This window comes from Simochromis diagramma, unplaced genomic scaffold, assembly GCF_900408965.1.
Source record: "Simochromis diagramma unplaced genomic scaffold, fSimDia1.1 OVJJ01000510.1, whole genome shotgun sequence".
In the NCBI taxonomy this organism is placed as follows: domain Eukaryota; kingdom Metazoa; phylum Chordata; class Actinopteri; order Cichliformes; family Cichlidae; genus Simochromis; species Simochromis diagramma.
In genome coordinates, this window is record NW_024387326.1 from 3,872,904 (window position 1) to 3,900,076 (window position 27,173).

Below are 27,173 nucleotides of genomic sequence, written 5' to 3' on the forward strand. Positions count from 1 at the left end.
GAGTGTGAGGGGTAGAAAAGGGGGGTTGGGGGGTTGGCGTGCGGAGCAGTTTTTAAAGAGACTTCAACATTGATGTTAGTGTGCTGAAATGACTCCATTTACTCTATTTAACACAGAGGAACAAGAATAAGAGTACAAAAAAAATTAAGAGAAAAGCAGTGATTTGCTGGGCAAAGCAGGGCGCGGGTACTTCTAGTCATTCATCAGTCTCTCTTCATGTTCCTCTTAGTATTAAGAGAGTTTAGAAGTATGACCACTGGACAGTCAGCAGGTCAGTGAGGCAAAAATTATTTCATCATTGAATATTCACTGAAGTGTTTTGCTCATAATGGTAGTACTCATCAGTACAACAGTATTGCCGTAGATTATATGCTGTTAAAGAAAAGAGTGAAATGTAGAGAAACACTGAGCTCCCACTTCACTAAAACTTACGGCAGAGAAAAAGAGGCAGGAAAATCAAAAAGAAAACATGAAGGTAGATGAGTCTTTCTCACATATTGGTTTCACTGCTTCGTTCCATCGCAACAGATGTTCTACCGTCACAACAAAAGAGTTAGGCAAGACAGGGTTGCGGAGAAAACAAGGTGTATGAGGAAGGAAGGAGGAAGGATAGGCGGGAAGAGGCAGGTGCAGAAGTAGAAAGAGGCGCCTGAAAAGAAATGTAACAGAGGAAAAGTGACAGAAAAAGATTTTTAAAAAGATAAAAGCGTCAGAGACTTTGAGAATCAGAGGAAGAAAGAGAGGACACGCAGAAAGCTTTGCTAAGCAACAACTCAAAGTAATGCTTGTGTGTATTTTTTCCAACACACTGAGACAGGAAGAGATATTAATGAAGGAGGCCCATATGCTGCACACATGGTACCCACTCAAAGCTTTAACATGTAAACAGCATCCAGTTATCTAACCTATTCTTGCCTAGAGTTACTGAAGAAGACTGTAAGTACCATGAAATATTTTTTCTGCCATTTGCAGTATATGTTAAAGGTTACCTGGTGCAATCAAATATCTTAAATGTGAATATGATGCCATGGGAGGCAAATGGTTAGCTTAGCATAGCAATAAAATAAAATGCTACCAGTCCAGCACATAACCCACACTACCCACTGATAAAACAACAAATTATAGTTTCTACATATTTTTGTACTGATTAAACAGAATATAATAATGTATATAGTACATATATGTAACATAATATAACAGACATAATATGTAAACTCTATAGGTACTGTTTGGTCAATTTTATGCCCTTAAAATAAGTCTGCAGTCATGGCATACATCTTCTTACTTCTATGTCAGAGAAAACATTTCACAAAAAACAATGAACTTTATTTTTTTTAAATATAAGCAGACGATCAGATTAGCTTAAAACAACCCTTCAGACGAAAGCAGGCGGATGACATAAAATCAGAAATTGCCAAACAAACTGAAAAAAACAACTGATGTTTTCGATGTGTGTGACAGTCTGTGTTTGGAAGGATTTGTGGATTGAGAGAGACCTCGCTCAAAAAAGGGGAAAAAATGAGAAAACTTCTGTCTGATTGCAGCAGGAGCTCAAGAAGGACAGTGCACATAATTATACAGTCAAACAGTTAAACCCATACAGCGGGCTGAGTCACTCACTGGAACAAAAATCTATATAAATGAGGACTTCACAGATGCAAAAGAAGGAAAAGGAAGGAGCTGATGCAGAGTTTAATCCGGAGCTGATAGCTGCGACGGCGAGGGGGAAATTTCATATGTTCAAACTGATTACAACAACAAAAAACTCATAGACTTAAAATAATGACCAATCTACAATCTGCAAAAGTTTGCTGTACAATATAATCTAGCGCTGAGCACTTCTCATTACACTGAACATCATCCACATGAACTGGAAAATCACACTGATAACAGCTTTTTCCTCAGCACCACTAGCTGTCACACTGATGAGCGGTTTAACAGCATTACAGCTACACATGAAGAAGTTATAGATGGTGTTAATAAATGGAAAAAGAAAACCACTAACTTAAAACTTCAACTTATCACACCAAACTGGACAATTTCCTGACAGCATGAAAACAGCAAAACTCAAAACTGGTGACAAAATGCCACCTCACAAATTACAGGACTGGGTCTCTTCTCACACTCATAGAATTTATTTATATAGCGCACAACAACAGCTGCCTAAAGGCGCTTTATATTAAAAGGTTAAGACCCTACAATAATACAGAGAGACCTCAACCATCACTCAGCCCTGTATGAGTAAACTTGTTGGTGACAGTGAGAAGGAAAAACTCCCTTTTTAACAGGAAGAACCAGTGAGAGGCAGCCATCGCCGCAAGTGAAGGAAGGGTGACAGGACAAAAGACATAGAACAAAGTACTAACGCCAAAAAGAATTTAAAAAAATTTGCAGTTGGGATATTCCTTTGAACTAAAAACGATAAATCAAAAAATAAATCAAACACCATGAAAACATTCTGCAAATGTGCAGATCAAACTGATCTTAGCAGAGTGAAGCCAGCAGCATCTTGTCTGCCATGCTAAACTTCCATGAGTTTCCCATCAAACACCAGAGGTTTATGCGGTCATTAACAAGACACCCCCAATGTAATCGAGACACACTAGATTTCAGTGGAATCAAAGTAAAGTGTGCATTGTTGTCCTGTGACAACAGCTATCTTTCATGACCACAAGGTGGCAGTAATGCTTGGAAACAGCCTTAATGAAAGGAGAGGAATCGCATTCACTTTAGTTTTAATTGGTGTTTATTTTCAGATTTCATTAAGCAACTGCTAATCACTGCTCACCTTCTTTGTCCTGACAGAAGGCCACTGATCCAAGTGGCCTGCAGTATGTGAGGCCACATATATGATTTTGTACCTTCTGCTCTAAAAAACTAATATGCACATCAGCATACATACAAACCAGTCCCTTGAACAGCTGGTGCGTTACATGTGCTGTACACAAAGTATAAGAGACAAAGCTTTAAGCCTCCTCTGCTCTGTCCTACCTCTGAATCCTCTTTTTTGTCTTTGCTTTCCTTCTCTCACATAAGATGAAACAACCACAAACACATCCAGAGTGCTCTGCAGTTCCACAGATGATCTTATATCACCCTGCACATCACTCAAACTGCGCCCTGCTAGTGCTCTGCACTGTGAAACATCAGACAATAAATTTAACATAAATATATTTATAAACATTGTATTTTCAAGTTATAGTATAAAGGCTGAAGTTGAGACAACGGCTTCTGTTTCATGACGAGTCTTTGCCATTAAACAACACCGAGCTGTCCTCGTCTCTCTCCATCCCACTCTGCTGTTCTTACATTTATTCCCCTTTCTTCTTCCCTCCCTCTCTCGCTCTCCGTCTCTCATTAGCTGTGCGTGTGTGTGTGCGCGTGTGTGTGTGTGTGTGACAGTAGTCATTTCAGAGTAAGACTGGCTGAAGCCCTTGCAGCAGTCAACCTCTTTGATGTTGAGCCCTGCTGAATTAGGCCATCACCCAGCGGTGCTCTCCTGCCTGCCTGCCTGGCTGCACACACACACTCTAGTCACAAACACAAACAAGGTATGCTTCAAAGTACACACATACAAATCAAAACAAATACACGCTGGAGGGAAGCGTGCACATGCCAAACAGACATTATTTGCTATAGCTGCTCACAAAGGTACTGGACACACACACACACAGGTCCACATACATTTCATCACTTTCACAGTTTTCGCCTCTACACACTGTGAATTACATTCATGTATGGTAAAGTCCTCATTTTCTCATCTGCTTCCATTTAATAAACATAAATTTGAATTCTTATCAGCGCTTTTCCTCCGAGGCCTCCATACTACAGTACATCAAAAACCGCGCGCAGCCTCGTGAACACACATGCAGAGGAAATATGGGACATTCAGAGAGAATTTATTCACGAATACAAACTGCAGGAAATAATTTGTTCCTTTTCAATCTCTCTCACACTTTTTTTTGCGGCGGTATGAATCGTATCGCGACGGCTGAGGGGTAACATTTCGTAAATCATTAATGAAAACAGACTAGAGACCTGATATTTCATAAATGTGAAAATGAAAGGATAGCAGAAATACTTTTGTTTGAAAAAAGGTGAATAAAGAGGGATGATGCAAACACAGGACACTTACAGAAGCAGACAGGTTACAGAGAGAGAGGGGGAAAACCCCTCAAAAGCAACTCAGTTTAAAAGTGCGTCAAGTGGAACCCAGGAACTGGATGGAGCAAGTGATGTCCAAAAAATATTAAAAAAATACAGTGACTGAGAAAAAACAAGAAATATGCCCTAGGGCCACATAACCTAACAGAAGGAACACAAACAAACACCAAGAGAAAGGGAGAACATGGGGGTTGCAGATGAATTGTCAAAAAAAAGAAAATCCTCCTGTGACTTCTCCTAAAAACTCTCTCTTTACCTCAGTGGAAAAACATAAACTCAAAGAAACATGTGAAGGAGGATCCGTAAGGAGTTACATGCTCAGAGAACCGAGCTGCACTACATGTTGACAACATGTTTGATCAAATCAAACAGCTGATGAAATCAATTCAATCAACATGCTGTGCATATTACAGGGTAGAAAATATTTAAAAAACGACTGAAAAAAATACGAACCGTGTAATTATAGGACAAAAGAGACCATAGAGACCAGTTGGCGATTGCCTGGTAACCACCAATTATTGGAAAAAATAACAGGTATTTGCTGACCGGTTATCGAGCTCTGAAGGTGTCGCAGTTTTCGAGTTTCACTGCCACTCTGTGGTTTGTTAGTGGGTGTTAGCGGACAACTACTCACAACAAGGATTTGGGAGCAACAACCTCTGTGAATGGTTTCACCTAGTTAACAACTCAGGAAATACATATTTTTCCCTCACAACGCGAGAAATCTCTTTGGGCAGCAAGTTATGCAACTGAGGGTGGAAACTATATCAAAATGATAGCAGCTAGCTAGCTAGTTTTTGCTATGTCACATGAGTATTTTAGCACCTAAAGTCTAGTTAGCCACTAGAACGTTTGCTATATTTTAGCATGCTACAACAACAGCTATGACCAAGTGTCCAAAGTATGTGGTACAGCCTGTCTGTGGGCTACTCTTGTTTGTGCTGTTGTTTGTGTATCGGCCATGAAAAGTGTGCACTGCAGCCACTGACTGTACTTTTCATGCTGCCTGTTACTCCCTCCCCTTTTTGCCAGCCAATCAGCATTACCCACAAACTTACCCACAGCTGAGCTACCTGCCATTAGCTTGTTTGAGGGCTGCACAATAGCATGAACAGGCACAACAAGAGTAGCATAAAACAAGCATTAGATACTTTTCTTTGTTTGTTTGTTTGTCTTTTTTAATGTGCTGCTTCCTGTGTGCTATGTAAATGTCAAAAACCTTGATTTCCAAGGCTGGGTTTTAAATAATTAGTGATTGTCAGACTGAAAATGATGTTCACCCTTCTGCGACTGCCCCCTCATATTTTTTCTTCTTGTTCAATTAACCAGTTTAACTCCTGCTTTTAGTAAGGTATTAATCATCTGTGACTGATGCAAAATTAATTAACAATTATTCTAAAGGCCAACAATGAAGCAATGCTTAAAATGAGGACACAGCTAATCCAAAGTGAGTTAAGCTACAATGTTAGATTCGCTTTAATCATTTTAACAGGGCTAATAATGTTTATTTATAGACCATTTCTCTAAACCGTTTTATTACAAGCAGATTTTTACTATAGCAGTGTGACACGGTTTGGCTTTGGCTTTTAACATATTGTTAAAGTTATGACATAAAACTGAAGGCGTAATAGAAAAGGTGTGGCACTGTGGACAATATGGACTCGGCTTTTACAGCCTTTAAAAGGCTCCGCTGCTTTCTTTTTTGCTCACTATTACGTATTACTTTTCTTCACTGTTTCTTTTGGTGAAAAATGGGCAAGAGAGGAAAAAAAGAAAGGAAACAAATCCACTGCATTGCACGGATGCACATACACTGATTTCTATGGCTTTTGTTGCTCCATGCTTGCTTGATGTTTAGTTGTTGCTGAAAAATTGTATAAACTCTGTATATGGTTAATAATCTAATGGTTAAGCAATGGCAATGCTCCTGAAGTTCTTTTTGAAATGTCATTTGTAATGTGTGACATGTTGTTTTTGTGCCCTTCCTTATCACTGAAGGGCAAATGGCTTTTTACTCCAGTCAGGTCAGCAGCTATTTACTATCTCTAAGGACGCACATGTTCATAAATCTCGCTCTAAATATAAACACATGCATCAAAAACTATTTGAGAATAATAACACTAACGCTAAGCTAAACTTGTCTTACCCATATCCTGCATTTCGTCCTCTGTCCTGTGCCTCAGCATATTACCATGTCTGTCATAACGTTGCTGAAGGAGGATGCTAAAAACTCACTGAGCAGAAAAAGGTCAAAAGTAGTATGCGCACTGTTACATGTTATGCTGGAGTAAAACAACAAAATCTTTCAAAAATAAACCTCTTTGTCTCACTCTCTAACTCTCTTTCTGGTGGCCGGGAACAGCCCTGTGGTCAAACTGGAGAGTGGCCAGGGATCTTTCCATCAATTAGCTGTGTCTGCCTTCAACTCCCTGTCTTTCTGTCTGACCCTCTCATTATTTCCACTGTTGTTGGTTCACAAAAGGAGTGCTTGGGATCCAAGGGATCCAAATGTAGGGCACTTAAAGAGCAGGAGCAATTGCTTTGAATGTTGTGCAATCGCTCACAATTCCTGCATAAATTAAATAACTAAAGCAATTTTAAGTGTAGGTGGGTTTTTGTTTATTGGTTGATTGATGGATGTGCTCCTTTTAACTCTAGGTAGGCGAATGAGTGATGAGAGAGGCGGCATACGTGGTTCACACAAGATATTTTACATACACACACAGCTATACAACGCATACACACGACTGGGCTTCCCTGCACTCTGTGCTACACAGCGTGTCATTACTGCATATCAATTACAAGGGGAAGTGAAGATCTATTTCTAATTCAATCAGTCAGCGCTGGTGTCACATCCCTCGCTCTCTGGTTTCTCTCCCTGCGTCTCCCGCGCTCTCCGCCTCGCTCTCCTGTTTCCCCCTCGCTTGATTCCCATCGATGCATTTCAGCTATTGTGGGGCTGGTGGATCCAGGAGTCAGGTGTGTGTGTGCGTGTGTGTGTGTGCGTCATCCTCTTCAGGAAACAGTTTTAGCTAAGTTTTGTACTTCTGGAAAGATGACACTTTCAGAGAAGGGAGGTAATCCTGGCCTGACCTTGTTTCTCCAGAAGGCTTGCAGAGTCTTTGAGATGCTGTGTTGTTATTGTCAAAGATGAGTGCAGTTGCTTTTATGTTGTTTTGAAAAATGTATTCCATTGATTCCAATGATTAATTGCAGAAACAGGTACCTTTGGTGACTAGAGTTGGGATTCTGTCACCCATTTTCCTCTAAGATTATTTTTTAATAACAAAAAAATGTCATTTTTAAAAACCCAGGATAACTCGTGAACAGGAGGAATTAATGACAAAGACCTGATAAAGAATGAATAGTCGCAGAGTGAACACTGGAGAGATCACACAAGGTACAGGTGGATTCAATCAGACACTAACACAGGAAGTAAAATCACCAAAAACCACATGAGAAACTAACCTTCAACCTTCAACATAAAACAAGAAGTCAGTTTTCTACCTTTAAATTCAGACTTATTCAGGTTATTGCACGTTGCCCTAAAATCATCAGAAACATGATATCGAACCAATATTTATCCTGGATGGCATTAGCTTGACCTCCAGTAAAACTGTGAGAAATGACCAGAATATGTCCCTCAACGTGCACATATCATGGACTACATCCTTTCATCTGTGTAGTGTCACTTAAATCACAAGTAGACTCTCAGAGTGATGCCAAATTACTAGTTTGTGCCTTTCTTACTTACAGGCTGAAGTATTGTAATTTCTTGTTATCAGCCATTTCTAAAAGCTCCCTGAGAAGTTAATCTAAAATGCTGCAGCAAGAGTAGAAGAGGGACCCGGGAGATCATATTTCTCTCATCTTAGCTTCTCTTTAGTGGCTTCCTGCTAAATCCAGAATTGAATTTAAAAATCCTTCTCATATATGAGGTCTTGAATAATCAGGTGCCAACATATCTTAAAGACCTAATAGTATCGTATTACCCTAACAGAGCGCTCCGATTGGAGGTTTAATTGTGGTTCGTCCTGTGGAACCAGCTCCCCCAGGTTAATTTGGGGGATAGAAACCATGTCTAGTTTTAAGATTATACTGTTATCAGATTTTGCTGATATTTGACATGTCCAAGACTCAGCGATGCCCCATCCCCCGACTATTTATAATATGGGAAATAATTTTTTCTTTTTTGTTTTGTTTTTTTAAATAATGAATAATTAAACTTGCATTCAAAGAGTTAAAATCCTGAATGTTTTGATCATTTTATAAGGGCTCAAGCTGATTAAGTGAAAAAAGGGGGGGAAAGATTTTTTTATGGCAGATTTTGTGTGTGTACATTTTGGTCCACCAAGGTGTCGAATGGGTAAAAATTTGAAGCGGGCATAAGGGTTAAATAAAAATATACATGACCATTCAATCGTCATAATAAAATACCAAAACTAAATAAGATGGAGGTTGTGGTTGGGTGATGAGTGCCTCAGCTGAGTAGCTGTCAAGTTACAGTTGAATGCTTAGCTGTACGCCTGCAGGACTGTGAGCGGGCATTTTCAGTTAGCCGATAGCGATGCAGCTGTGAATGTGCAAGTTCATCCGACTTTCAGCGCTGTAAACAAATCTGTCAACTTTTCTGCAAGGTGTGTTTGTGTAATTCAGCTTGAGTTTTGAGTGCTCAATTTCCTCGTCAGCTGTCCTTGTTTTCACTCAAACAGAGGCCCATGGTAAGTGGTGTTTTCTCGTGTCCTTGTTGACCTGCAGATGTAAAAATAACAAAAAATTAAATTAAATTAAAAAACAGCTTTTTGAATATATTTGTTATTTTGAGCAGGAAATGGACATTTTGTAATGTGGCCTGAAAGAAGTGCACAAATCACGCCCGCAGCTAATTCGTTCTTGCATTCCCGACTAAAGAGCTTAAAGAGCTTTTGCATCACTTTCTGGAAATGGAAACATAAAAAAACATTTAAAAATCATCCCCATCCATTCATAAAAAAAATGTCAGCCAAATAAGGCCAGAGTTATAGAGAGGAGAGCTGCTTTTCTCTCTTTGTATGGTTTAATGCTCTTATTCCTCCTGAGAATATTCTCTCAATTAGCATTTTCTTTGATCAAGTTTTAGATATTTGTTTGATATTTGCTTCTCTCTCTCTGTCTTTCATAGATCACAACCATTTAAACAATGCAGCTTTATCTCCTCTGGGTCCAGCCATGGCTTTATCTCACCCTCACAACAACCTGGGAATTGGCTTCAACAAGTATGCCTCACTCAAGGCTGTGGGTGAGTAACACATACTAAACCTGACTACATGCATACATGTTTACAGCTGTATGTTTGCATGCTTACTCATGGATGCGGCTGCTGGTGTGCACATAACATGTCACTTGCAGAACACAGACTTACTGTACAAAGGTCAGCGAAGCCAAATGTGTACGGTAGTAGAAAATGATGGGTTTTTTGCATGAGTCTGACTCTTATCCAGACATTCTGAGTTATGAATCATGTTTGAGTGCTGTGGTAGAGTCTAGATTTACCCTGTTACACCAGATTACAGCAGCTGTGATGTAAATATTATGACCATATGAGCCCACCACTATGATTTAAATAATCACCCATTCTCAAATATTGTTCTACCAGTTTGATATTACAAGGATCTAATGTTGGAAAAATACTGCAGGCACTTACACAAGAGAAGAAAATTGCCTAAAAAACAAATGAAAAAAATTACCACAATATCCTCACCACCATGATGCATAAATCAGAGCTGCAACAGAAATTGAAGAAGCTACTTTCTTCTATTGAGTTTTTGAGGAAAACAATGTTAGCAAGGCTCTTTCATGCACCGTAGCACCATCCAGCTTAAACTTTCATTTTGGTCTCTGCAGCTAAATATTAGACACATTATACCGAGAAGCTGTCACTGGCGAGCAGGAGATTAGAAGCAAGGTGCACAGATGCGTACACAAGGCTGATAGCAAAGCTTGGGTTGGTTTGCGCTGTCATCAATAATACACACATAACACACATAACTTGTCCAAATATACAGCAAAAACCAGTGGAAAACCATCAATATGCATGCTGGATTGACAGAGACAAAACATAAAAGTCAGTTAAATTAAAGAAGACAGCAAGCGCACTGTGTGCAACGGGTGAGTTCAACCAGTATAATACTGGCAGGTCCTTCCTGGAAATATTGATCATAACTCAGCAGTGTGAGACTGGTAAAACCAGTAATGATGATGTACTTTTACTTGTAGTGGAATGGTAACTCAGCTGGTTCACATTATAAAACCAAAGCTGTAACATACGCGTGCACACACGACAGAGACTGGCTGAGTGACAGTAGAGTCTGGCCAGCAGCAGGGTGAAGCGTCTAGTTCACGCCTCAAGCTTGCCCTGTGAAAATACATGAATAAACCAACATATCGCACACTCGTACACACGCAGGATGTTGTTCATCCAAATGCAAATGCACACTTGAGGGAGGGAAGTGTAAACGTGTAGATGCAAACAGGGACACGCACACAAAAGCGCACACACGCACCTTCTTCATGTGATCACTTCAGACAGATAAGGACACTGTGACAAAGATGAGGAACAGCAGCTTGGCACATGTGCATGCATTGTTTATTGACATGTAAACGCAGATGTTATTGCAGTAGTTAATGTGTGGATTAAAGTAACTAAACAATGTGGCAACGGATTGACTGGTATCATTATGCAACTTTTCAGTGTTTAGGAAATCAAAATAAATGAATTAAATGATTTTGCCATCACTGGCAGCAGATTTGAACTGATTATTAAGTATAAAACATTTGGAATAATGCTATGGTGTAGGACTTGGATCGGCTGATGGGATGATCTACTGTGATTGGTTGTTGTGTTGTTCAGCTGCATACACTGGGAGTGATTTGAATTGATGTAATAGCCAAAAATTGTAGAAAGTGGTATTTGGGGACTTCAAGTGAGTGGGACCTGCAAAACACTCTTAAGTGAGTGACTGAAGAGACTACCAATCAGAATGAAGAATACCATTAATTGACGTATGACCATCTAGTAAATATATTAGAGGGTCACCTAGGCAACTGAAGCCCTGCAAGTGACCAACTGTTAGCTTTGAAGCCATGTGTGACTTCTAGTGTGTGTGCGATTTTATGCATTATGGCAGCCACACTGCTCTGTTGTTAGCCATATCTGGCTACTCATTTACCTAATCCCCAGTCAAAAGCAAACTAGAAACGCAGACCTTTCATGAAGTATGAGTTCATACTTGGGGATAACCAAAAGTCCAAAGTTAGGCTACCTGTTAGCAACAAATTGGCAGACTGATAAAACATGAAACGAACAACTAAGCCAAGTTAACAGCTGCAGCTTTTAGCATCATCACTTGCCGAACAGAAGGCAATCAAACCGTTTGGACTTGATCTAATCTAGCTCCAGTACAACCTTGGAAACTTACACAACTAATGTTCAAACTGAAGTCGGAACATGTGTTCAGTAAAGGTAATTCTGTCTCGGGTAACACTGCAAGATTGTCGAAAATGTGAATAATAGATAGTGGCTGTAGTCTGCCTAACTCATACATATGCATATACACAGACAGTAGTTGTCTATAATAATGTGCCTGTTGGTAAGGCTAAAATAAGACACCTCACTCCAAACTCTCATATATAATTCAGTCAGTTCATTCAACAGCACTTTCAGGAGCTAAAATGTTGCTTTGAACAAGAGAGAAATATTTACTTTACTTTACTTCATATTACAAGATTTCTAATTGCAGCCATCAAAACATGTAAGTGATTCCTTGCAGCAGAGCCCACGTGGTGCTGACTACTGTTTTCAAGAATGAAGAAAAAGTTGATAGTTTATATTAAACACATAGAATTAGGACACTAAGCTCGCAAAAACTGAGGCCAGCAAAATGTGGTGTGACTGTGGAAAATGACTGAAGAGAAAAAGAGCAAGAATGAGACAATCTCATCTCATTATTCTGCTCAGTGACTGGGAGACAAAGGCCGACTGCAGCAGCAGCAATCCCCTATCCACAATGAGCGTCAGCCACATTTCCCTGAAAAATACTTCAAAGCATCACATCCTTCACAGACGGAGGTGCAATAACCTCCTCTCTCACTCGATGTCTAGGTATTGAGTTAAGACTGTTTGATGACCCATAGGCTCTTCTCTGTTTTGTAACTGCTTTATTTCTGTCTCTCTCTCTCACACACACACACACACACACACACACACACACACACACACACACACACACACACACACACACACACACACACAGTTTTAGAGTGCTCTGCTTTTTGTCATCAGCGATGCTGATCATCCACGCTCTTTAACTATGTACCTAAAAGCTTACACAACACCAGAACAACCTACGACCTCTGGCAATGCCCTCTATATCTTCTCCAAAAGCCCTGTGAGCACATCTGCTTTAAAAATAAATCTGTTTCTGTGACAACATTCATGTGAGACATGAAAACTGTGTGTGTGAAAGACTTGCATATGTTATAACGACGCTTTCATCATGACATTGTGTCAGAACATTTCGAGCAATTTGTTTCTTTTCAATTCATTCCTCCACAATCACTGGATGTGGTGCATAATTTGGGAATGAATAATTTGACAAATATGGAAATGTGATTTTTTGTTTTCTTGCCAACAATCTAATGAGATCCACGTCTTTCAGACATTTCAGCAGATTCTGTTTTATTCGGACAAAGCCAGGCTAGCTGTTTCCTCCTTATTTCATTCTTCACACTGCACAAAAAAACAATCCTATCAGCTTGTGCTGTTTCACTTTCAGAAGATTGTTCTCTTAGAGTTCTCTATTTCTTTTCATTTCTTTAAGTAGTCTTCAGGAATAGTTCTCCAGACTTCTTGAAGGACTTTCAAAGCTCTTCTTTGGATTTTGGCTCCTTTTTATTCTGTTCTCTTCAAAATGATCCCACACTGCTTCAATGATGTTGAGGTCCGGGCTCTGGGGAGGCCAATCCATGACTGACAGTGTAACATTGTGTGTTTTTCTATCCAGGTATGCTTTTACTGCATTGGCAGTGTGTTTGGGATCATTGCTGAAAAGTTAAGCCTATGCCAATCAGAAGCTTTCCAGATGGTATTGCATAGTGGATCAAAATCTGCTTTTCTGTGTTTACACGTTCTGTCGCCCCAACATGACTGCCTGAGATGCAGCCCCAAACCACGACAGAGCCTCCCCCGTGTTTTATTTATGGCTCTAGACACTCGCTCGCTGCCTCTTTCCTGACCTCCTCTGTATGTACTGACAAGATTTGAACCAAAAATTTCAAATTTAGATTCGTCACCCCGTCAGACCTGTTACCACTGATCTTCTGACCACTGACAGTTCGAGTGTAATTTGGCATACCTCAGCTTTTCTCTGTTTTCCTTCCTTAAGGATCGCTTCTTGACAGCCACAGGTCCACTGAGATCATTTTTGATGAGGCTACAGTGAACAGTAAACTCCATCTCTCAGGTCTGGTGTCAGGTCTTTGCTCATTTCCTAAGCACATGACTTTTAAATCCATCTGCTGTAGATACTTTTTTTTAAGACTTGCAACTATTTATTTTGTCCTCCACTGGTCCAATTTTCTCAGTTGTTTTAAGGCCAAGATCTGCCAAGTTTTGCCTATAGCTGTGTGGGTATCATCTTGTTGATATATAGATACTTATTTATGCCTGTCAAACTGTTATCTTTGGTGTTTTTCATAGATACAACCAAAGAAATGGGAACTATAGCCTGTTGCTGCTAGTGACAAAGTGGCTTGAGATACAAGCTCGAGACTTTTGCACAGTGCTATGCAGTAAATGTACTCAGACCAATCATCTTTTCACACATGCTTATCACTTCTCTTACTGTGCAATAAACAAGCCAGTGGGTCCAGAAATCCTTCCTGTGTGGGCAAAGTCATAGCTAGGACACCCAACAATTTGGACAGGACAGCTGACCATCAGCCAGGTGAAACAGCATGTATCTGAACTAAGCTTTGAAATCTTTATTAACACACTAGGACTTCCTGCAGCAGGTAAAACCTCACTTCTGCTTTTTAAAATTTATCCTGCAAAGCAAGACACAAAAGGTGATGTTAAAAAAAAAGGGAAAAAATTTAGATTTTAAAATTTGTGTGTAAGAGTGAAACATGTCAAAGAGGTCAGGAAACTCTATGACGTCAAACCGTTGCCAGGTGTAGCAGCAGGACTGAGGATCAAGCAGCTCTGATAACTTAATTAAAGTACTGGAGGAAGTAGGGGTGGACTGGCAGGGAGAGCACGGGACAAAGATGCTAAAGGTGAGAGAGGGAGAACGTGATTGGACAGACACCAGATGAACATGTAGAGGAGACGCTCAGAATCGAGTGTGAAGGCAAAGATTTTTTATAAACAATTACAAACCTATGTGTGACTGACAGAGTTAAATCCAAGTCAGTGACCAGTGAGCGTCAGGTTTACAGCAAGAAAAAAAAACACAAGACAGAAGGTGGAGGGATTTTCTCAAAGAGGCTGTGAAGGACTGTTTGCCAAACCACTCGGTCTCCAAACTGCGGGCCAAGACTGCCTGAAGTTTTTAATTACATTTTAACAATCCTGCAGTTTTAAAGGGGAGTACAGACAAAATGCTGTCAATCTGAATTTTGTTTTGATATGCAAGTTACAACACTTGTATAAACTGGAATGAATTTATTATCCAGTGAATGCAGAATTAGGGTGGAAACAGGAAAATCTGCTTTCTGAGAAGAACAGCATAAGATTACAATTTGGATTTTTTTTTCTCTTTGTGGTTGTTGAAACTTTCAGTTTAAGCTTCAGGACACATAATGTAAATAATAATGAAAAAAAGGTTTTGTGAATTTTTAGACACGTGAACTGGAGGGATCTCAGAGTCTGGCTTTGAAGATGAATCAGCTCCTCTGGTTTAGCTTTTTTTTTTTTTTTTTTTTTTTACGTTTTGCAATTCATGATGCAATTTCTCTACATGCAGCGATTAGTGAACAACCTGTAGAGACTAATGAGGAAAAGCATAGCAATCTAGTTTTAACATTTCCTTCAGCAATGTTTCTATAAAGGGGAAACCTTCTGATTCAAAACAAATGGAACGTCTGCGCTATGATGTTCTGCAGGGGGGATTTTTTTCTTTCTTGTAGCTTATTCAGTTTTACCACCTCAGCTCTGCTGGACTTTCCTGGTGTTAAATAATTAAAAGCTGAATACTCCTAAGGAAAGTATTGCTTAAAATCTACAGAACACTGCTTTGGAGAGCCAGAAGTTACCAATTCTGTCAGTGAACTGAAATGTAACTTACATGGTGAAAAGGGACAAGCATGATATTTCCATTTGATGTCATTTTATTAAAAATATATATATATATATATAAAAATATGAGATTTTAAATAGTTAATTTAATGCAATGCAACTCATCAAACCATGAAGCGGATTGGCTAGAGCACCAGAAGTCCGCAGGCTCTACTGTCCATAAGCAAAGAATAGGAAACTGAGACTACAGAATTTTTGTTCTTGCTGTAACACTTAGATGGGCAGAAACATGAAACCACGAATCCATCCAGCCATCTGTCAACAGTTCAGGGTGGTGGTGGTTTAATGGTGAAGGGGGATATTTTCTTGGCACGCTTTGGGCCTCTTAATACTAACTGAACTTGTGTAAATGCTACAGACTACCTGAGCTTTGTTGCTGACCGTGTCCATCCCTTTATGTTGACAGCAGAGATGGGCAGTAACGCGTTACTTGTAAAGCGTTACTGTAATCCGATTACTTTTTCAAGTAACGAGTAAAGTAAGGGATTACTATTGCAAAAACGGTAATTAGATTACCATTACTTTCCCGTAGGAACGCTGCGTTACTGCGTTACTAAAACCGTGATTTTTTTGTGAGAATGTCTCATGACAGTGACGTAAGCAAGTGCAACGTTCGTGACAACAGCTGTGTGCAGATCAACAGTGGATCATATATCGAGTGCAGGAGAGAGTATGAGCGTGCAGCGTTTAAAGCGTGGAAGTACTGACCTTACTTTGAGTTTGATTCCATAAAAAGTGACAAAAACATTAGCGTCCGTTGTGCGTGGGAAGAAAACTTCTTTTTACAGCAAAAAAAACCCTAGACTTCCGAGCAAGCACCGAGTGCGCTATGACGTAATGGGAAATTCACAGAGAAACTCGCAGATTCTTCCACTGCCTGCTGCGACACACCTGCACCAGCGTAAACCTCCGCCTACCCTACTCCTGCTTTACAGGTGAAAATAGAGCAAAAGGACCGCTGAGTCTTTGATTTTATTTATTTTCTGCTGTGTTTTACTTGCATCTAGTGAGTGTAAACACACAAAAAATATATTTTATGTGCTGGAATGTGCAGAAAATAGGTTTAAATATTAAACAAATTTCTTCCAGATTTATTGCTTTATCACCTATTCAGGTTGTAAATCGTGTTTTTAAAAAGTAACTAAGTAAGTAAGTAAGTAATTACTTTTGAAAATAAGTAATCAGTAAAGTAATGGGATTACTTTTTGGGGGGTAGTAATCAGTAATTAGTTACTGATTTCTTTTTTCAAGTAACTTGACCAACACTGGTTGACAGTGTACCCATCTTCTTCCAGCAGGATAGCACACCATGTCACAAAGTTCAAATAATCTCAAACTGTTTTCTTGAACATGACACTGAGTTTTCTGTACTCAAATGGCCTCCACAGTCACCAGATCTCACTCCAATAAAGCATTTTTGGGATGTGTTGGGAATGAAGTTTAACATCATGGATGTGCAGCCGACAAATCTCCAGGGAAATGTCACCCCAAAATGAAACTGTGGCATTTTTCAGTACACTTGTATTATTATTTATCCAGGTAGATTAATTTGGTGTGAGTTGCCTAATTTTGCAGTTACCTACCATATCTGCTCTTTTTCTGTGTAACTGGTCTATATGGCACTTGCTTTGTAGTGCTTGGAGCGTTTACTCCACAGGTAAGCTTATAAACTTAGCAGCATTGTAATATGATATCACAACCCTCACAAACCTTGTGGTGAGAAGTTTCATCTAGAAACTGTCATGTCTCTTTTAGCCTACAACACTTGCCAGCCACATCACACAATAATTATCTGAATAATCCATCTGACTTTGACAAGGGGTTTGTGCTACAGGTAGCAAAACACCCCATCCTAAACCTCACCCTGTGTAAAAATGCTCACAATAACATTTCTAGGTTTAGGTTTTAGATAAGTTTGGTTGGTTTGTTGGTTGGTTGATTGTGTTATGGGGTCATCTCTACTGGATAAAGACAGGGCTGCAGAGTTGTTTTTTATGTATATTAAAATATTTTTTGTATTTAGTAACAACAAGCAAACACAGTTGAGTTCTATTACATCAGAGAGAAGACATCTCTAAAGCTTGTATCTCCAAAAACTAGGCAAAGTTCTCTATATTCATGAATAGAAACACAAGCTAGAGGAAAACTAGATGTATCTGATGTTAGAGTGAAATATCCCTTTATTTTGGCATATGTGCTTAGTGGGGTTCTTTTAAAATGAGCTTTAAAATTATGAATTGCATAGTGGAAATATGTGTGTGGGTCTAGAAATAACTGGATCTTGGATCTTTCCTTCCCACAATGTCAATATGTTAATAAGCCCTTTATGAAGCAGAAATAACTGTGTAAACATAATGAAACGACATTGAAATAGACCACACAAAAATGCAGCACATTGTCAAACTGAAATCATTTGGAGGCTCCAATTTATGCAGTTATAATGCAGTGGCCCAGATTGGGCCCGTGGGCATCACTTCAAGCTGCCACTGGATAGAGAGCAAAAGCTTATGTTGTTGAAGAGTGTGGAATAAATGAAACAGAGAGCGGGAAACAAGCGGATGAGAAAGAGAGAGAGCAGATGGAGAGTGTGTGGAACGGACAAGATGGTGGGTAATACTGCCACAGAGGACCCTGCTGTCAGGTGCTTCTTCTGGCAACATGTGTGGAAACACTCAAATGGACAGTAACAGCAGTTGTTGTGAGAAGCAAGGGTGTGTTTAATTCATTGTGTCTCAGTATTTTCCCCTTTGTGTGCAACATTTGAATCAGTGTATCTGTCAAATTCTGCAAGCCTCATGCTGAAGTGCTTTATACCAAGGGCAGGGATACTGTGATTATAATCAAGAATCAAGAAATTGATTATTCAAGGAGGCGTGTCATTTTTAAAATCTACAATCAAGAGACGCCCTCGTGAATGTAAATACAGAGGGTTTATAACTGGTTACATTCAAGCAGGAAGGCAAGGTTAGACTTTGCCAAAAAAACAAACCATCTAAAAGAGCCTGCATAGTCCTGGAATAATTTTCTTTGGACAGGTGAAACCAAAATGAATGATGAGTAGGGAAAAGTCTGGATAAGGAGAGAAACGGCTAATTATCCAATCACATCATCTGTCTAGCATGGTGGAGGTAGTGTTATGGCATGGGTATGTAAGGCTGCCAGTGGAACCACGCCACCAGCGTTTATTGAAGATATGACTGCTGATAGAAGCACCAGAAGTTTCGTCAAAGGGCGTGGCCGTGGCACCAGATTAAATTTTGGTCATTTTGGTAAATTCTTTTACTTGTTCTTATTACCACATACATGGTCCGATCTGGACCACACATCTCTTTAACTGCAATATTTGACAATGGCCACAGTGCCACCTAGTGGGAACAGGAAATGTCATGTTTCAAGGCGGATGGTCACAACAACCTCAGATTTGTCCAGGAAAGCCATAATCAATCATTCGCCATTGAAGCAGGAAACTGTTATAATTCAAAGAAAAATTGTTCATACTCTCACTTCACAGACATGATCAGAGTCTGGACCTGAACAGGTTAACATGCCTTAGTCAGCAATAGTTAGAATGCCACCTAGTGGAAGGAGGTAATATTCAGTAGGCTATAATCATCATCCAATCTAGATGAAACTTTAATAGGTTGTTCCACACATGACATACAGTGGGGCAAAAAAGTATTTAGTCAGCCACCGATTGTGCAAGTTCCCCCACTTAAAATGATGACAGAGGTCAGTAATTTGCACCAGAGGTACACTTCAACTGTGAGAGACAGAATGTGAAAAAAAAATCCATGAATCCACATGGTAGGATTTGTAAAGAATTTATTCGTAAATTAGGGTGGAAAATAAGTATTTGGTCACCTCAAACAAGGAAAATCTCTGGCTCTCACAGACCTGTAACGTCTTCTGTAAGAAGCTTTTCTGTCCCCCACTCGTTACCTGTATGAATGGCACCTGTTTGAACTCATCATCTGTATAAAAGACACCTGTCCACAGCCTCAAACAGTCAGACTCCAAACTCCGCCATGGCCAAGACCAGAGAGCTTTCGAAGGACACCAGGAAAAGTATTGTAGACCTGCACCAGACTGGGAAGAGTGAATCTACAATAGGCAAGCAGCTTGGTGTGAAAAAATCAACTGTGGGAGCAATCATCAGAAAATGGAAGACATACAAGACCACTGATAATCTCCCTCGATCTGGGGCTCCACGCAAGATCTCATCCCGTGGGGTCAAAATGATCATGAGAGCGGTGAGCAAAGATCCCAGAACCACACGGGGGGACCTGGTGAATGACCTGCAGAGAGCTGGGACCAAAGTAACAAAGGTCACCATCAGTAACACACTACAACGGCAGGGAATCAAATCCCGCAGTGCCAGACGTGTTCCGCTGCTGAAGCCAGTGCATGTCCAGGCCCGTCTGAAGTTTGCCAGAGAGCACATGGATGATACAGCAGAGGATTGGGAGAATGTCATGTGGTCAGATGAAACCAAAGTAGAACTTTTTGGTATAAACTCAACTCGTCGTGTTTGGAGGAAGAAGAATACTGAGTTGCATCCCAAGAACACCATACCTACTGTGAAGCATGGGGGTGGAAACATCATGCTATGGGGCTGTTTTTCTGCCAAGGGGACAGGACGACTGATCCGTGTTAAGGACAGAATGAATGGGGCCATGTATCGTGAGATTTTGAGCCAAAACCTCCTTCCATCAGTGAGAACTTTGAAGATGAAACGAGGCTGGGTCTTCCAACATGACAATGATCCAAAACACACCGCCCGGGCAACAAAGGAGTGGCTCCGTAAGAAGCATTTGAAAGTCCTGGAGTGGCCTAGCCAGTCTCCAGACCTCAACCCCATAGAAAATCTGTGGCGGGAGTTGAAAGTCCGTGTTGCTCGGCGACAGCCCCAAAACATCACTGCTCTCGAGAAGATCTGCATGGAGGAATGGGCCAAAATACCAGCTACTGTGTGTGCAAACCTGGTAAGGACCTATAGTAAACGTTTGACCTCTGTTATTGCCAACAAAGGTTATGTTACAAAGTATTGAGTTGTATTTTTGTTATTGACCAAATACTTATTTTCCACCCTGATTTACAAATAAATTCTTTACAAATCCTACCATGTGGATTCATGGATATTTTTTTTCACATTCTGTCTCTCACAGTTGAAGTGTACCTCTGGTGCAAATTACTGACCTCTGTCATCATTTTAAGTGGGGGAACTTGCACAATCGGTGGCTGACTAAATACTTTTTTGCCCCACTGTACATCAGTGTGACATACGGTTAACTGGGATATTCAATTCCCAAATAGTGGGTATAGGAGATGTTCAGCGAGGCTGGACCGCACCAGAGAAAAGGGGCCCTCTCGTGGCTGCTTGCAGCTTTAATTAAATATGAAATTGAATACAGACAAACCAAACAGGTCCAACAAATTATAGAGCTAAGTGTGTGAATCCACACATACAGTTCACACTTGTGCATATTTGCAGACAGAGACACAGAAATGCAGACTAATCCTCATTTGTATCGTGCCAAAGTTAAATAAAAGCAGAACTCTTCTGCTAATCATTTGTTATAAATAGCCCCCAGTGCCTGTACTTTACTCATTTCTTGTTCCTGAAGTATTTTCTGTTCCTCTACGGAATTAACAGACTGAAAATGGCTGTAGTGCTGTTGGAATACTTGATGGTGCACTGAGAAATGCTAGAACCTGCTTAAATCCTTGAGCCAGCATGGAGAATTTTTCTGAGGGAGTAGATAATTTCCTGTAACTCTGTCTCCGTCGCCAACAGCTGCTGTTGAAGTACCCTAGAGTTACACAATGGACGCACAAAAGGGTTCAATAAGCAATTACAGCACTGTGATAGTGCTGGACAGCTTCCTGACATGTGTGAATGTGAGACTCGCCCTCTAGGTGTTTTTCTGGAAAGGCAAACATAAGGAAATGGTTTTAGTCATCTTGGCTAGAATATATTATTGAAATTGACAGATTTAGCTATGGAGCAGAAAAGTGGCCCTTGGCTAAACTTTTCATACAGTAAATAAATCAATAAATTTGGGGTCTGCAGCCACAAACGCCCACACACAGCCATCCACTGTCAAATTCAACAGTATAACGAGAAAAACAGATGCACAAGACTAACTTGATACAACAGGGGCTGAAAGCATGATGTTACGTCACGAGGAAAAGAAATGTACATTTAAGAGAGGCTGATTTAGAGCAATGAAGTCAGAAAAGGTGAAGGGGCAAGAAAAAATAATAAAAATCATACAGCAGAATATTTTTCAAATATTTTTTTTCTCTCCAGGAAAAGGGACCGATAAAATAGGGCCAAGCAAACAAGGTTGTAAGTGTCTTTAGGGCAGAGCATGTATGAGGGAAGTGGTGGCGGTGGTGGTGGTGTTGGGGGCGGTGGTGATGACCAAACAGCAGAGTCGAGTTCCACTCAGAGAGCTCACACTAATCTGACTCGACATGTTGAACCCGGTCTATTTTTATTCCTTACAAATCACTCCTTTTGCTCGGGACTCGCTCATGCCACTTTTTCCCCATAGTTTGTTGCTTGTATTTTTATTTGTCTCTTCTGCCTTACATCTATGGTCAGCGGGCACACAGATCAAAGAGCAAATAGCAATCATACAAATGCTCACAAATTCTTTCTTTTTATTGGCTACCTGTTAATTTATCTGGAATTTGGTGACTGATAATAAAAAGATATTCTCTGACATTACAAACCATATAGCTTCTTTAAAAAAATTGCAAAAAATGAATAAATATTTGAATGCTCAAAGTATAAAAATATATGGGGTGGGTGGTGGTCTGGTGGTGGGGGTCCACATTCATATATCAAACCAAAAACAGTCTATATTTGAGATTTGCTCATTGTTAGGACCACCTTTGAGTCATCTATATCCACACATGAATAATCACTATATTTACTGGAAAATTATATGTTGTTACATGGGCACAGTTACATAGTGAGTGAGTCTAAAGAAAAACTTGATGACAATCAGGGTTAATTTGATCATTTCCATATGTCCATGTCTACTTTTGCACATAGTGAAGTGACTGTAATAAAGCGCCTTGTAAACAGTATAGATCAGTAATGAATGTATCGGTCTTTGATTTACTTTTGTTGCCGTTACTGATCAATTGGACAGCCTGATACAAATGTTTAGGATAGTACAGCACTATCCGGTCTTTAAGTCTAACGTCATTAGCCACGTCTGGGCCCAAACTCCGCTGCAGGTCTCAAAGTCAAACAATCACTGCGACATCACTAAGAGTTGAAGAACTGTCTAAATTCTTTCATCTGTAATAAAATGTGGCTTGTCTACCAGGTGTAACAATTAAGTTTAACATCCAAGCATCCATGAAAACAGAATTTATTAAATTTAACAGAGTTAGAAGTTAACAGGAAATTAGCTCGCTAGTTTCCACCTAAACATGATATACCATGTTCTGACTCAGGGATTTCAGAAAAATAATTAAACATACAGCTCTGCTATCAAACTTCTGACACAAATGAAGATAGAAAACTAAACAGCAGTGTCGTTTTGTAGGATTACTGAAATTTGGCTAACTGGTATATAATGACGTGCTATGTGATGGCTAACAACACAGCTATGTTAGCATAACATAAACACAGTGAAGCTGGAGGACGAACGCTAACTTTTTCCACTGGATAAAAGTTGGGGGTTCCCGATGATTAGGGACAAATGCAATCGCATGGCAGGATGCTGTAAACGGACCGAACTTCAGTCAGGAGAAGAACTGAGATAATCCATCCACAATACGAGGTTAGCCATTAATATACTGCTGGCATGGGCTGGGCTGTAGTTACATCATAAGGTTTTAAAAACTGAGCTTTAAAATGAATAGCAGTAATAGAAACCAAGAGAGGCCGACAGTGATGACTGTTTTAGGGGCTTGTTGAGATTAAATAGAACAAGATACAAACCATTAAAACATATTCAAAACACAACAGCCTTATTAAATGCAGAGTTGGTTGGGCCCGGAAGCAAGATCATGTCATCACTTAAAGACCGGATAGAACTGATTATGGTAATATTGTAATTATATAATATCAAAATATAACCACCTCTTTGTCTTGTTCTGTCCTTTTCATCTAGACACAACTCCAAGAGACTACTACAAGAGCTACCCAATGGTAGACTACACCCACCGCCAGTCTCCTCCCACCTTCCAGCCTATCAACTTCCACCCCAAGGACAAGCCCTTCCTCCCACCACCAGATGTCCATGCACCTTTAGCCATTACCATCAACGCCTCCCAGATCCCCAAACCTAAGATCTCCAAGACCAACACTCACCCACTCACCTCCAGCTCAGCCTTCAAAGCATGGGACCCAAGTAAGAGCCACATTCAGCACCCGGCAGCCTCCCACATGGGCCTTGGCGGGCAACAGCATCACCCTATCCAACAGCAGCAGCACCAGACACTGCACCAACAGAACAGCAGGCGCCAGGCCTACTCCAACAAGAGGCAGTTCAGCATTGAAACGCTGCCCGAGCTCTTCTCGCAGCCGCTGGGCTACGGCCATTCGCCGCATATGCACCCCAAGCACAAGGGACTGGCCACTAACAGCAAAACAGAGGTCACTGTGTGAACATGGGGCAGGATTGATGAACAGACAGAAGACAAAAATGGAGCAGTTGAGGGGAAATGTTCTAATATCTTTTATATCCTCAGTTATAATGGTGTGCTGGAGCAAGCAAATATCGTATCTGGAATTTTTTTAACTCTGCATTTTCCTTGTCATTGTTACCAAGAATAACAATAATGTGAGTGATATTTGTGTACTTTTACGACCACTAAAGCAAAACAGATAAGTTGCAGATAAGCTGTGAAGGTGGTGGATTAGTGGATTATTTGCTTTGACTCTTTGAACCCAGCAGCGTCTCTAAATAATTGAGTGGCATTTGGCACAGCTCTCTCCTCCGTCTCCTCTCAAGCCCCTTGTACCTCGGTGACATTTTGCTCAGGTGCCGAGTGCCCTTCCACTATGTACAAATGTTCAAATTCAACTCATACACGCTTTACCCCTCAAACTGGCCCAGACTCTGACACTGACAGGAGAGGAGGGTAGAGGAGTGTGTCCCCCAAGACTCTAGCTTCCCATCAGTAGACACAATGCCATTGTGTTGTCACCACTCATTGCCCTCCAGCCCTCCAAAGAATGAGATATCAGCCTCGCAATTCATACTAGAGTGGAGGGCAGGATAGTGTGGGAGGGATTCATCTCATTCCAGGCGCAAGTGAGATGAGAAAGATAAGAAAAAATGAGGCATGCATACACATGCACATACTACACACTTGTCAAAAATTATACAAGGTTCCCAGCAGTGTCAAGAGACCACAGAAAACCCCACCTCCATCCAAAAAACTGGGCAAATGAACAGGCCGGCCCTTTAGTTATTTGTGGCAGCATGTTGAACAGCAAATTTCAGTCACAGTCTCTTGTGACGTGGTGGATATTTTTACCTCTACATGAAGCCGAGGATGTGTTACAATACCTAGAAAAGGGGCAAAGGGATCATCCCGAAATGTCATTGCAAAGTCAGTGAATTCTTTCCATTTCACAAATGCATCACAGAAAAGTCAGCTAATCCTGCACATTAGTACAGACATGGATTTTCTCTGACCCCAGAAATCCGCTTTGTTATTTTTGGTGCCATACATTTGCAAAGATACATTTTCATAATTAGACACTAATGATTAACATAATTCTGGATGTAGGAAGAGAGTGATGTGATGCATTCAGGAACCTTTTTCCCTGCTGTTTGATGCATGGAGATATTTCTGCAAAACTAACATAATCTGAAAGGCTGAAACCAACTGTACATAGTACACTGCAGTTTACTTCACTTCCTCTTAACAAAGTGCTCAAACACTATAAGTTAATAACTGCTTCCACGTGCATACACAGCAGCATAAATCAGTGGATTTCTGGGAGATAACGCTTCAAACTGTTGAATACTGACATAAAAAATTAACCAGGTCTCGATTTATACCAAGGGCCAAAATTAGAAATTAATACCCATTGATAATCATACGTGGTAACGTAACAACCGTCAATGCTCATTCTACATTTTAATAAATAAATTTTATCTTTTCATCTTAGAAAAAAATCCCTTTTTGTTTCAATTTGGTTTGCTGTCTCTCTATGTTTGGTGAACACAGGAGTTCTGCACCAGCTAATTGTTAATTTATCTTATTTATAGGTTGTGTCTTCTTAGCTAGCTTGCTAGCCATGAATAATAGCATTTAAAAAAAAATACATTAAACAAAACAAATGTTAGTTATCAGCTTTATCATGAGTGTAGTTAGCCATCAACTCTTATTTTCACTTTTAGTTAATCTTAGAAAAACCTTTTTGAAGATTTTCACCAAATTCTTGCAACAATGTCAGCTAGCATAAATTTGGCATGACCCTTACAGGCACAATAGCTAAACACAAGGAAATAATGGAAATTTGCCCATGTTAAAAGTTCCAACCATAAAAGGCACCTTTTGTATCTTTACCTAATTGCTATTCCAGAGGAGTAACTAGAAATACTGTTTTTTTAAAGTAGAATTTCTTGAGTAGTTTGCCAAATAGCAGTTTTTTGATAGCTTAAGTATAAAAAAACGCAATAATGCTTTCATCCTTCAGAATCCCTTACCATCGCACCACTTATTTCCAATTCCTCCTCCTCAATATAGACCAATCCAACAGCCAGTCTGACTCACTGATTGAATTCACCTTCATTTGTTATCACTGGGACACCAGCTATTCCGCAGTGCATATGCCTGGCTCATGCTACAGCGCATCCGGCAGGTGGTGGAACCTCATCAAACAGCACCGCTTAACAGAGTCGCACATTATTTGGCACTTTTTCTCTCTTTCCCTCCCTTTCTGTCTCTCCATCTATCTCTCTTCTTTCACTCTGTATCTCACTTGCTTTCTCTTACTTCTAGTGCCCTAGCAGACTTTCTTCTACTGCCCGACCTCCTTTTGTGCATCCATATCCAGGAAGGGTTGAGCAGTGGGTACGAAGCACTCTCCCTGATGTTTGGTACCCACTGCTCCAAGCTGTTGTAAACGTGATAGCCTCACTGGGTCTTCATAGTGTGTTTGAGCATGTACAAGGAGAAAACTATAATTAATGACAGAGCCAGTCAAAGCATGGCAGGCTCCAGATTCATCCTCACTACACCACACCGCACAAGCGCTCACACAAAAGCGATTACATTCATACGCACATGCACAAGCTAGCATCCACAACACAAACTGTGGCATCAATGACCAAATGCTTTGCAATATATTATTCATATCTGGAGATTTGCTGATGCCAAGCTTAAAGAAGTAAAGTGGATTTTATGTAAGACAGATTTAAATTTTTGAGAAGATTTTGTTTGTTTGTTTTACTTGCCAGCAGAAATGTCAGTCAGCCAAATTCCCCAATTTGCATCTCAATTATATTGGAGCTGTGAATGTGCACAAGCAAATAAAATGAGCAGCAGGGTAAAACTTTAACGAGCAAGAATCAAGTAGCAGTATAATGCTCGCTTGTAATGCTGCAATGGCTTCTCCACTTTACCTCTCCAAGATGTGAAAAACCTGTTAGGCAAGCTGTTGGACTGGTGGTAGGGGATGGCATGCTTTTGT

The 27,173-nt window shown here is 40.2% G+C and overlaps 1 protein-coding gene across 1 annotated transcript in view; it reads left to right on the forward strand.

Moving 5' to 3' along the window:
* LOC120717845 (protein shisa-8) overlaps positions 1-26,751 on the forward strand; it is a 115,959-nt gene extending 89,208 nt beyond the window's left edge. Inside the window, exons 4-5 of the mRNA XM_040006117.1 lie at positions 9,326-9,442; positions 23,635-26,751. Coding sequence (XP_039862051.1) covers positions 9,326-9,442; positions 23,635-24,131 — 614 coding nt within the window. The 3' untranslated portion in view covers positions 24,132-26,751. The remainder of the gene's footprint in view (positions 1-9,325; positions 9,443-23,634) is intronic.
* Positions 26,752-27,173: the final 422 nt, after the last annotated feature.